General features: G+C 39.9%; 1 protein-coding gene across 3 annotated transcripts in view; it reads left to right on the top strand.

The window, feature by feature from the left end:
• Positions 1–9,445, top strand: part of CD38 (CD38 molecule) — a 54,380-nt gene extending 44,935 nt beyond the window's left edge. The window contains exons 7-9 of one of the 3 annotated variants that reach the window (XM_080683247.1): positions 1,309–1,401; positions 1,750–1,839; positions 9,318–9,445. In XM_080683247.1, the coding sequence (XP_080539373.1) occupies positions 1,309–1,401; positions 1,750–1,839; positions 9,318–9,360 (226 nt within the window). In that variant the 3' untranslated portion in view covers positions 9,361–9,445. Of the gene's footprint in view, positions 1–1,308; positions 1,402–1,749; positions 1,840–2,363; positions 3,221–4,768; positions 4,922–9,317 lie in introns of those variants that run through there. The other 2 variants (XM_080683248.1, XM_080683246.1) reach the window with 2 other exon arrangements.
• Positions 9,446–12,188: the final 2,743 nt, after the last annotated feature.

Below are 12,188 nucleotides of genomic sequence, written 5' to 3'. Positions count from 1 at the left end.
TTCTGCCTATCTGAGTCCTCACCAGCCACGAAGATCTGTCCTTAACCCTGTTTCCTCCATGAACATGTGAGTCCCAGTCCAGCACCACAACTATTGGGGACATCCCAAGAGAATTATGTGCCCTTGCCCTTCACTATCTCCTGTTCGTCAGCGCTTCAGTTAAAAGCACGTACTACATAGGGGACTTTATGCAGGGCACTTACATCTCTGAGCCCCTGTAGTGTGTACCTGCAGAGGTGGTGGTGCTATGGAGATGAACGGAGACAGTGTGTGAAAAATGGTGAGCTCTGTGCTGACAGAGCGAAGATACACAATGAGTATCAGCCATTATTCTCTCATTTAATCCACACCATTGACACTTCAATGCCTTCCTCCTCTGCTGCTTTCTATACTTACAGTTTTCACCACTTGGATTACCTTTTCAGTCTTTGTTCTCCAGTCTGTCCTGGGATAAGGCTGGATTGAGAGGAGGGACCACTCTAGGGGCTCCAAATTAAGTTCCCTTTTCTCCTGTTTTAATATTTAATTCTATGAAGAAGCATTTGTCCTTTGTCTTCTGCTTTTGACCTTAACCTTGTGGGCTTTTGGATGAAAGTGCTAACATTCCAGAATTTTATAATCTGGTATGAGGAACCTAAGTACTTGCAATGGTAGTGGCAGGTGTCAGAGACTAATGGGGAGAGGTTTAGGAGTGGGGTTAGAGCAGGACACCAGGGTCTTTCTTTCTTTTTTAAAAAATGTATTTTTATTTATTTCAGAGAAGAAGGGAGAGGGAGAGAGAGATAGAAACATCAATGATGAGAGAGAATCATTGATCAGCTGTCTTTTGCATGCAACCGGGGCATGTGCCCTTGACCAGAATCAAATCCAGGACCCTTCAGTCTACAGGCCAACTCTCTATCCACTGAGCCAAACCAAATAGGGTGCCAGGGTCTTTCAAATCTGTGCTACAACTTACCTGAGCATGTGGATTGCCTGGGGATTGCCCAACTGCAGATTCTGGTCCAGCAGGGGGTGGTGAACTGAGATTCTGCCATTTTAACTAGCTCCCAGGTGATGTCATTGTGTTGGTTTATGGCCCAGTCTTGGGAAAGCTAGTACTTAAAGAATCAACATCAATGTCCAGATAAGAAATCTCATTTTGATAATCTTATTCACTGGGGGTCATGCTGAAAGAGTAAAGGTGGCATCAGTCCCAAGGGTGGGTTCTAACCAATGGCACTCTACCTGCTGGCTTTTCACAGGGGCTAGGGGTACCTGAAGTATTCAGTTTGGGGTCAACAATGTTCTTTGTCTCTTCTATCTTAGCACTTTTGGACGTGTGGAAATCCATAATTTGCATCCAGGAAAAGTTTCTCTACTAAAAGCCTGGGTGATGCATGACATTGGAGGAGTTAACAGGTATATGTTACTACTTTGTACCCATATAGTCTCAGGTTTACTTTAGGAATTGATCAGCAAAAGAATCCACAGTCTCAAGAATGTGTTGAGGAAAGACTGGCTCAGGAAATGAATGGGGCCTTCTTCTACATTCAGCCCATCCCAACAACCTCTCAATTTTATCTCCATAATAGGTATCTAACTAGTTTGCACCTTAGGCTCCCCTGCTGATCTGTGAACTCTCAGAACTGACCTCTGCTTCACCTCTTTATCCCAGGGCTTTGTGCAAGGCCTGCTACCTAGAAGAAAATGACTCAGGAGATATTTGCAAGATCTTGTTATTTTAACACTTTCTTCTTTCTTTCCCAGGCACCACTCATGCTCGAGTCCCATCATAAATGATTTGAAATTTATTTTAAGCAAGAGAAATATTTCATTTACCTGCCAGGATGACTACAGGTAATTGATTTGTTCTTGAAGTAAAAATAGCCATCTTGCCATCTATAGGCATCTTCCCTTGGGCCTTGATGGGGATCTGGGACGGTGACCGATGGTGATCTCTCTTCCTTCCCCTCCCCATCCCCAGCCTAGTCCTTAGGTGTCCCCAGCTCGTGACCTTCTGAAGAAAATGGGTTGCTGCTTTTGCTGTTTCTTGATCATCAGCTGACATTCATAGCCCATGTCTGTGCCCTGCCAGAGCCAAACATTCGTTTTCATCTCCATATATCATCATCAAACATCCCTTCTCAGTATTAATTTTTATGGCTTAACAAGTGAAATGAAACTAAACTGGGCCCCACTTTAAGTTACTCACTCCTGAACGTGAGTTTTCTCCATGTTGTCACTGCCGTAGAGGAACTTGTGTGGATGCTAAGTGATCAACGCATACCTTTGTTGCTAACAAAGGGGCTTCTTTCCTTGATGAATTGAATGGTAGATGTTTGCTCTGCCTCTAGATCTCCTTTTCTGCTTTCTTGTCACAGGCCTATCAAGTTTCTTCAGTGTGTGAAAAGTCCTGACGATTCGTCTTGCAGTAATATGAGCCATTAGCACGGTGCTTTCTGATCTTTGAGCCCTTGTGGTGTACACGGCTGTGTGTGACTCAGGAGACATGCTGATGGAAAGCTGAGGATTTGGGGGATCTTCTGTCATCATGTCAACACCAGAGATGAAAGCCATTCCCCCCAAAGTCTTGAAATAGCTTGTTATTGGCATAGTTTTTATTTTGATCTCTTAACATTCAAGAAAAGATTAATTATTATATAAAATTAGAATGAAAATTTTATGTTGTTTTAATTTTCATATGATGCTTTTATGTTGTTTATATGTTGGACAGAATATGACTCTCTCTGGAAATACATTTTCCAGAGATTATCAGAAGCTTCCAGGTTCTCCAGGAGGACAATAAAAGTTTGGAAGCCTCTTAGTCAAGAAGAACACCCAAATTTACCCCACAGACTGGTCAGGCACAGAAGTCGTTCTTGTCCTGAGGACACTTGGCTGTCACTTTGCCATTGCGAGACGTGGCCACTGCTGCTTCTGGGAATAGAATTAACTAGAGTAGATGGTTCATGGTGATGGGACATGAAGTATGGCACCTGCCTCTAGCTCACCAGCCTCAGGTTCATGGCTGCACAGATCCACCTGCCGCACAGGACCTGAAACATGGAAAGTGCTTAGAACAGAGTTCAGAGCTCAGTTTTTCTACCTGTGAAATGGGGGTGATGACAGTGGTGACTTCTGGATTGTTGTGAGCATTTGAGCAAGATGCTAGGAGTATAAATCTCAGAATTGTGCTTGATATTTAGGAAGAGCTCTATTAAAGTTAGTTTTTTAATTTAAAAAATGTTGGAACCTGTTTTTATTCCTGAGGAAATTCCTTGACTGGCCTACTTATTTAGAAGCTGAGGCCCTGGGAGTAATGGAGAAGGTAAGGTTTGGCCCTCTTGACAATCAGCAGGGTCAGACACACTCTCACACAAGGCTTGAATGGTCTTGGATTGTTAGAACTTGTCCACCTGAGGGGACTGGACCAGGTATCCTCCTGAAATCTTTAACTAAGAGCTGACTCCCATCCCAAGATCAACATTGACAATGGTATTAACAGATAATGGCCCCCCTCCCGCCCCTTGCCACCAAATCTAAGGATTCAATATTTGTAATTGTCATTCTGTAGCCCACCATGAGTTCAACAACTTCCCCTGGCATTGCCGATCCAAGCCCTGCTTGGTGACCAGGGCCCACCACTCTGGTGACAGTAAAGGTGTGCATATCTCCTTAGTAGAATGAAATCAGAAGACACAATGTGTTGGAAGTACCACTTCACTCCCAGTGTAATCAGTGCACTGAAAGAACATTGGGGAAGGGTGAGACTGAGAAGGAATGGGGTAGCTAACCCAAGCCTTTGATACAAGAACAAATCTCCCTTTGTGAATACTACTTAATAATCACTCAGTTCAGTTTCCACAGAGTTGCCTTCCAGAGAATTTCCCTGAAGTGGCAGAATAATCAGATCCAAGTTGACTGCTGGAGGAAGAGAGTCCCCTTTGGGAGCCACTAAGTCTCAGATCACTCTTGGTTGCTCAGTATTAATGACTTTGGCCCATAGAACTCAGAGCTTCTCCAGGCAGATTGCTTGGACTGGTGAGGTAGGAGGAAGTAGCCATGGGTGTCCTTCCTGCTTTCAGCTTCCAGAACATGGGAGGAGTCATTGGGTCAGTGCTGTCAGACTGGATTGTTTTTAAAATGTGTTGTTTTTTAAGTGTGATTCATGACCATTAACATGCCAAATACTTTCCTGTTAAATTAACATAATAGACATTTCTGTAATAATTTATTACAGAATCATGAAAGAATTATAGAACGTTATTGCTTGACCTGTTTTCTTCATTGCTTTATCCTTTACCCCAGGCACCTGTTTCCATGACACCCTATTTCATTCTTGCCTCTGCATCTCAGCTCCCTCCTCCGGACTTGGCTTTGCTGGCCACTTCAGCTTCACTATAAAACAACTTACTGATTGTTCATTCAATCACCAATATTAGTTGATCCTTTTCCTGGATAGAGTCTGGTCTTTGAATTGAAGAGAAAGGTCAATGTGTAGTTTTAACAACATGTGATGGAAATATATTTTATCTGAATAAATTATCTATGGAAAGAAAATGGGTTGGCAGAATTAGGTGGAGAATTTCATAGATGATTATGAAGTGTTTGAAATGTAGGTTAACATGACATTTTCCTCTTAATTTAACTTAAGTAAGACATTAAATTCATGAGATGTCATTATATTGTGTACACATCTGTATATTTTGAATCAGAAACTTGAACTTGAATATGAAACTTCAGAACCAGGTAAAGTGTGTTTGTCCATATCTTTTATATTCAACAGCTTTGGAACTTGTGTGCTTTAAGAGTCTTTGAGGAGGACATAAAATTTAAGGAGGCATGTGTCTTCTGATGCTCAGTCAAAGGAAATTTCCCATCCAGAAGTTATGTGAGCTTCAGAGTCCTCACCTGTGAAGAGAAGACAGCAACTACCCACATACCTGCCACCCTGACAACTATAACACTTCCATGCCAGAACACAGTGTAGGCAGTAAAAATAAAGTCCTATGGGTCAAGGCAAGCTTCCAAAGGTCATGTTCACCTGGATTTGAAGTTCTAAAAGTTGAAGACTTACTTATGGAAGGAGATCGTATAACACTCTGCTGAAGGGAAGAGAGCGAAGTGCTGAGTCATGCTCTGCAGAGGTCATGGTGGATGTAGGCTCACATGTCCAGGCAGAAAGAGAAAGCTGTGTGGAAGCAGAGGGGAGAAAATGGTGTGGACTCTAGAACTAAGTTCAAATCGCAGCTCTGGCATTTGCTGAAGTTCTCAGGGACTGTAGGCAAGTCATTTCCTGTCTAGTGCTCAGAGAACACACGTGTAAAATGGGGTTGGTAATGACAGCTACTTCCTCGAGATGTTGGGGTACTAAATGGCCTGGTGTACTTACTGTGTTCAGTGCAGGGACTGGTGTGGGGTGAGAAGGCAATAAATCGTCATTATTAGGGAAGATTAGAAAACCATTACTAGGATATAAAGTGTTATGGTAGTCTCTAGCTTGTTTTTCATGTTATTCAAGGTTCTTAGTCACATGGAGCATATTCCTAAGTGACAAAAAAGATAGGATTCATGGTAAAACGTTCTACCTGAGTCCTACAGTGAGCAAGTCACATCACCTTTCTGAGCCTCAGTTTTCTCTTTCATAAAATGGGGATGACATTTTACTTATCTCATTGAGAGGATATGAGATCCAATGAGAAAATGCAGGAGAAAAATGTTAGGAAAAGCATAGGACAAAGGTGAATTATTGATGTGGTGGTGATGATGATAACAATGATACGAGTTTTTTAAATTATCATCTTGTAATTTGGGGCAAAAATAGAATTTCATAAACCTGGCTCTACTTAAAATGTCCTTATAAAAACTGAGTATGTAAAGGAAACCTATAGCAAATATTCAACGTCATTAAAATACCAGAATACTACCTAGCAAAGAATAGCCAGTGTGTAAACAAATATAAGAACGGCCAGCAGAGGGAGGCAGATACTGACATAGGTATAGTAGCCCATTTTTCTCATCCCCAGTGTGGATTTGACAATATTGACGGGACAGCATCTCTAGGCTGTTGTTTAGCAAAATGAAGGAAAATTGGGGCAGTGTCTCTGTCTTTAAAAATAACAGGCAATTGCATGAATCATGCACACTCATATCCCATTGGCCTACCCCACTGTAGAGCTGAGACTGCATTCTGTGGACTGGAAACCAGGTTTCTAGTTTAAAATGGGAGTTGATGAATTCTGTTTATTTAACAAGAAGAACAAGAAAATAATAAATACTAAGCAAGAGTCAGTCATCTCCACTACTCCTTTTCTGTGAAGCCCTCCTTGACCACCCCATATATGCTGTACCCTCCATTCTTCTTAGTCTTCTGCCCCTTCTCTGCAATAATTTTCTCCTATTAATTAATTTAAAACCTTCATCATACTTCCTGTGTGCTAGATACAATCCTGAGTACTTTAAAAATATCTTGCTTCTCACAAAAATCCATATGAAGTAGGCATTATTCTTATTTGCATTTCATAGACGAAGGACAGGAAAGTGTGTTGCTTGACCAATGTTCCAGAGTGAATGTCGATGGAGTCTGGCTGTACAAACCCCACTTCGCAGTCTACTTAGCTGCCTTTCATTGCACTTAACACCGTGGAACACAGTATTTCAGTATTCACTTATTTATTTCCTGTCTCCCTCACTGGAATGCAAGTTGTAAGAAGGCAGGGACTTTGTCAGCTCCTGGTCCCCACCTCCAAGACACAGTTTATAGTAATGGTCTCTTTCTTCTTTGTCTCTAAGCTTTTAGAAGACAGGCACTCTGTTATTTTCATTACTTTAATTCCAATAACATAGTTGCTTATTGTTTGAAACTCAAGTATAACCGATTAAAAAACAAAACTAAGTCAGAAAGATTGAAATAAAGCAGATCCTAAAAGCAATACAAACAGCAGAAAATTAACCCAACTGTATGTCATATTGATAACGCAACCATCCAGACACAGGGAATTAATTCAAGTCTTATTCGAACATAATACTCACTGTGCAACATTAAGGGCGAAAATCACCACAAATAAATCTTGAACTTTAACTAACAGTTGGTATTGACATTTTTCATGTTTTGTAGGTTAGACAGACCAAATGAGTACATAGAACACATATATAAAGTGGGAGACGGTGAGAAAAACACCATGGTGTTGGCTTCGAATTGGTGGGATTGCTATGAATTCATACATATTTACAGGCGCAAAACCATTGAGCAACATCGCTATTTTGCTATATTTATTTCAATTCATCTTACATCCTAATTCAACAACCTTTGTTGAATGCTTGGCATATTCCAGACACTGTTCTGAGCACTTCACATGATGAGCTATTTTACTTAATCCTCCCCTGTACACTGTGCGACATGTACACTTGCTATCAAAGCAATAAGAAGCTTGCCCAAGGTCATGGCAGAGATGGGTTTGGTCTGACTCCAGAGTTGTGCTTATAATCACAGTAAGACAAGTTAATATTAAAACCTTTAACCCCATATTAAAGCACTCTCATTCATTTGTGATGCTGAATGAGATCTGACTTCTGAAATAAATAAGCTTATGGGGATTGGGGGGAAGACTCACTGGAATCACTTAATTTGTGAATCACTTATTGTGAATCACAATAAAAGTATCTGTGTCATTTGGTATAGAGCATATTCTAAGTTGCTTGGGAGGCAAGAAACCTGGTTTGAGGCCCTCCTCTGCCCATCCCAGCTGCACAACCTTGTACAAGCACACTAGGCTCTCTTCATCTCTTCCTTCTTTTCTAAACTAAAGGAGCTGGGCGACACTGAGAAGCACAGACTCAGATGTCTACAGGAGTTGACAGGTGACACAAAAGAGGAAAGTGGCCTGATGACCTGTGTCCTGTCTGTGGAAGCAGTGACCCCTCACCTCCAGCCCAATGTTACCAGACAGGTGTGTAGGTCTGAGGTCATCTGATCTTGCAACTCCTCAAGAGAAGCCCGAAATACAGACTTATGTGACTTTTCTCAAATCTTAAATTAAAAAACCATGACATCATGACATACCAGTATGTGGCCCTCAATCCAATACCTTATGATTTTTAGATCAGATGAACTCTGAAGTCCCTTTAAAGATTAATTGTAGAAAACATAATGATCTCTTAAATTGTGATGCTCAAATGCAATTATCTGGTTTATTTTCTCGAACTTTTCAAGGTTTCATTGGGATAGTGGACAAGTCCTGGGACAACACCTCTTGGGCCAACACCTTCTTACCTGTAGAATGAAGTGGCCTCTGGGGATGAGAGACTGGTGCTAATATATAGTGAGCACCCATTAAATGTCAGAGAGTTGTCATAAATCATTTCAATTATATTAGTCATATTAGTCGGGATTTTCCAGAGAAACAGACCAATAGGATATATATACACAACCTTTTGGCTGTATTCTGATCTCTCTCTCTCTCTCTCTCTCTCTCTCTCTCTCTCTCTCTCTCTCCTCCTTAAACCATAGAGTCAATAAATCATCCATGTGTGGAAAGCAATGCTATTTTAGGGAGATTAGTCTAGTAACAGCTTGTAGGATAGACTGAGGAATCTAGGAAACCCCTTAAAAGAGAAAACCATGTAGAAAACCATTAGGATCAAGAAAGGTGACCTTTGTTTTGACCACAATCCGAGAGACCAAAGTACCCAATGCCTCCCCTTCCCCACCACATGCCATCTGATACCCAGTTAGCTTCCAGCAATTCATGGTAATAATTTCCACCTTCCCTAATAAGGGCTGCCAAACTTAAGCAATTTTCTAATGAATATTCTAAGATTTCTTTGAAAGTGATGAACATTCACTATTTTCCCGGAAGTCTTTGCTGTGATTTTGTTTGTTCCAAGATCAGAGAAAGTTGAAAACACTGTTGAAAGGGATTAACTCTACTGGCTTCTCATGACCCATCTCCTTAGTTATACCGTGTTCAATTAGGTCAGACAGTGCCACTCTGGATGTGATTTGGCATGGAATCACCACAATGGCCAGACTCATAATTTGGAAGGCATCAACTTATCTTTACATCTCACACATTATCTTGGCTTTGCAGAAATTTATTAGCAACTGGAGATGTTTACATTAAAATGTCCCATTTCAATTAACTTTCAAGTACCCTTGTTTGAATTCAGTTAGACGTGTTTGCCAGAGAGAGGTAGTTAAATACATTTATTTCAGCCAAGATAGTAAAAAGCCAAACAAACATGTTTTGGGGGAGGAATAATATTATAAAATATCTGGCCTATAATTTGTCCTTTTCGCCTGAGAGTGACAATATATTGATTTTTTTTCTCTCCAGATTGAAGACCAAATATAGTCAGTTAAGAATGAATTCTAAATAAACATGTGGCAAAGAAAAAGTAATGGATATAATTTTTGGATGACAGATTCTAGATTGGAGTAAATAAAACATCAGGATTTGGTCTCGAACTCTCAAGTCCAGGCTCTGAATTTCTTGATGTCTATGGTGATTTTGTCAGACTCAATTCTGGGAAAACTGTAAGTTCCTTTTGTTGTGTAATCTATCTGAGGTCAGTGAGAAGTACCTCAGAGTTCCCTTTTCTCAGTCTCTAAATGAAAATGATTCAAATACTCAAACTATCTTTTTTTTTTCACTGTTTTGTAACCATCGAGCTAACATATACCTACAAAAGAATTAAATAACAACTTTGTATATCCCAAATCTTGAAATTCAAAACTTTCTCTTTAAACTTCTGTTGAACTGATATATCTTATTCTTGAATGCCCCGGGCTTTGCAGAGTGTGGAGAGAAAAATTCGAGGTTACATGTAATATAAATATTATAGCAAATGTTTTTTTGAAATACTTGGTAAAATAAACATCTACTTATTTATAAAATAATTTTTATAACTTTATATAGAATCACAGAACAGCTCTAGCCTATTTGGCTCAGTGGATAGAGCGTCAACCCCCAAACTGAAAGGTCCTGGGTTTGATTCACATCAAAGTCACAGACCTGGGATGCAGGCTCCATCCTTGGCCCTGGTCAGGGAGTATGCAGTAGGCTACCAATCACTGTATCTATCTCACATTGATATTTCTCTCTCTCTCTCCCTCTCTCTCTCTCCCTCTCTCTCTCTCTCTCTCTCTCTGTCCCTCCTCCTCCCTTCCACCTTCTACGCTCTCTAAAAATCAATGGAAAAATATCCTTGGATGAAGATTAACAAAATAAAATTTGGAAAATATGCTAATAAGAGGAAGAAGAAAATAAAAACCACTTCTAATTTCATCACTTAGAGTTAATTGCCATTTTCATATTTTTGATGTAATGTTGAACTTAATACCTAAAAGCAAGTCGTTACATGCAAAGTATTAGTTCATTGGTATGTCCTCAAGTCTTTATTATTATGAAATGTATGTACTTATAAATATGTCTTTAATTGCAATCATAGCATGTGCACTGTTTTGTAATCATCGAGCTAACATATACCTCAAATTACAAGCCAAGATGAGTTATCTGTTTCAAAACAGTGCCCTTGGAAATACTTTACTGACTTAAAACAGGTTGGTAGATGTTTTGCTTTGAACCATCCTAAGGCATATGTGTGCTGCAGGTCAGGTTCCCTGGGAAATGGACTTTAAGAAGGTGATTTAAGAGCAGAAAGTTTATTGGGGTGCTCTTGAGATCAGATCAATACTTGGGAGGGAGGCAAAAGAATCAGGATTGGGCAAAAGGAGAAGTCTCGCTGAGGAATGCTACTCAGCCATCTGATTTTTGAGCAACCCAGTGTTTACCAATTATAAGAATAATATTTTATTCTCCATCTGCCTTCATTCTTTGAATAGTCTCAACTTGGGTGCTATTTCTCAGGCCCTTAAAGCTTTAAGACATGTTTATAGAGGAAATCTGGAAACTTCAGAAAAGCACACAAAAGAAATAACATCCATAATTTCATCAAACAAGGACTACAGTTGATATATTTCCTTCTGCTCATTGTTTTAGAGCCCCTATAAGAAATTACAATAAGCTGGGAGGCTGAAAACAACAGAAATCTCTTCTCTCACAGTTCTGGAGGCCGGAAGTGCAAAGTCAAAGTGTCAGCAGAGCCATGCTCCCTCTGAGACTCTGGTAGAACCCTTCCTTGCCTTTTCCCCGTTCCTGGTGATGGCTGTGATCCTCGGCGTTCTTTGGCTTCAGCACTCCAAACTCGGTCTCTGTCATCACACAGCATTTTCCTCTTCTTATAAGGCCATCAGGCACCTTTGATTAGGGCTCACACTAATGCCATCTTAATTTGATAGCATCTGCAAAGACCCTGTTTCCAAATAAGGTCACATTCTTAAGTACTGGGGATTCTGATTTCAACATTATGGGAACACAGTTCAACCCAAAGCATGCATGTAATCATTACCTTTTTCTCCCCGCTAGCACTTAATTTGTGTCAAGGACTATTCTATGCCCTGCATAGAATTTCATCTTTTAAAGTTGTGCCAAATTTTAAGGAATAATAACATAAAAATCTCAGCTTCTGGGATAGAAAATGACTTTGAAGTGATTCATAATCTTAAAAATGATCTAAGCTCTATAAAAGTTCACTGTTGATTTTCTTAAAGTGGAGACTTCTGTTTGGTTCAGATAGGATTTGGTTTACACAAGTGTTATTTACATAAAACTTTAAAAGATGGGCTCTATTGTGAACAGTAGGCCCACTTATAATAAAGTTAATGAATATACTGTCTACTTCTATCAGGAAGCATGTTTCCTTTTACTGACTTCTGAGAAATTATCAATTGAAATATGTTTGGCCAAGTAATTAGGGAGCAGAGTAAGAGTTGGTATATAATTGTGTGCTGAATTGTGTGGTACTAACTAAATATGACTGTGCTTTGAAGTCTATATGTCGGTAATTAAAATCTAGAAATTGAAGTTCTATATGCAACTAGAATAGAGTACGAAGAGAAGCAATAAGAATTTCATTATCAATTTGGGAAAACCTGTGTTCTAATCTCAGCTCTGCTCTTCACTCTTTTTGTGAGCTTGGGTAAGGTAATTAACTCATCCTAACCCTGTGTGTGGTTGTTTTTTTTTTGTGTGTGTGTGTGTGTATTTTTCCTCCCCAAATTTAGTGCTTTAGAAAAGTAAGCGTTTTATTGAGCACGATTCTGTGGGCTGGGGATCTGAGCAGGGGCCACTGGAACAGCTTCTGAC

The sequence above is a fragment of the Plecotus auritus genome, assembly GCF_963455305.1.
Source record: "Plecotus auritus genome assembly, chromosome: 1".
NCBI classification, from domain to species: Eukaryota; Metazoa; Chordata; class Mammalia; order Chiroptera; family Vespertilionidae; genus Plecotus; species Plecotus auritus.
Note: the sequence above shows the minus strand (reverse complement) of the source record. Positions and strands in the feature narration are given on the sequence as shown.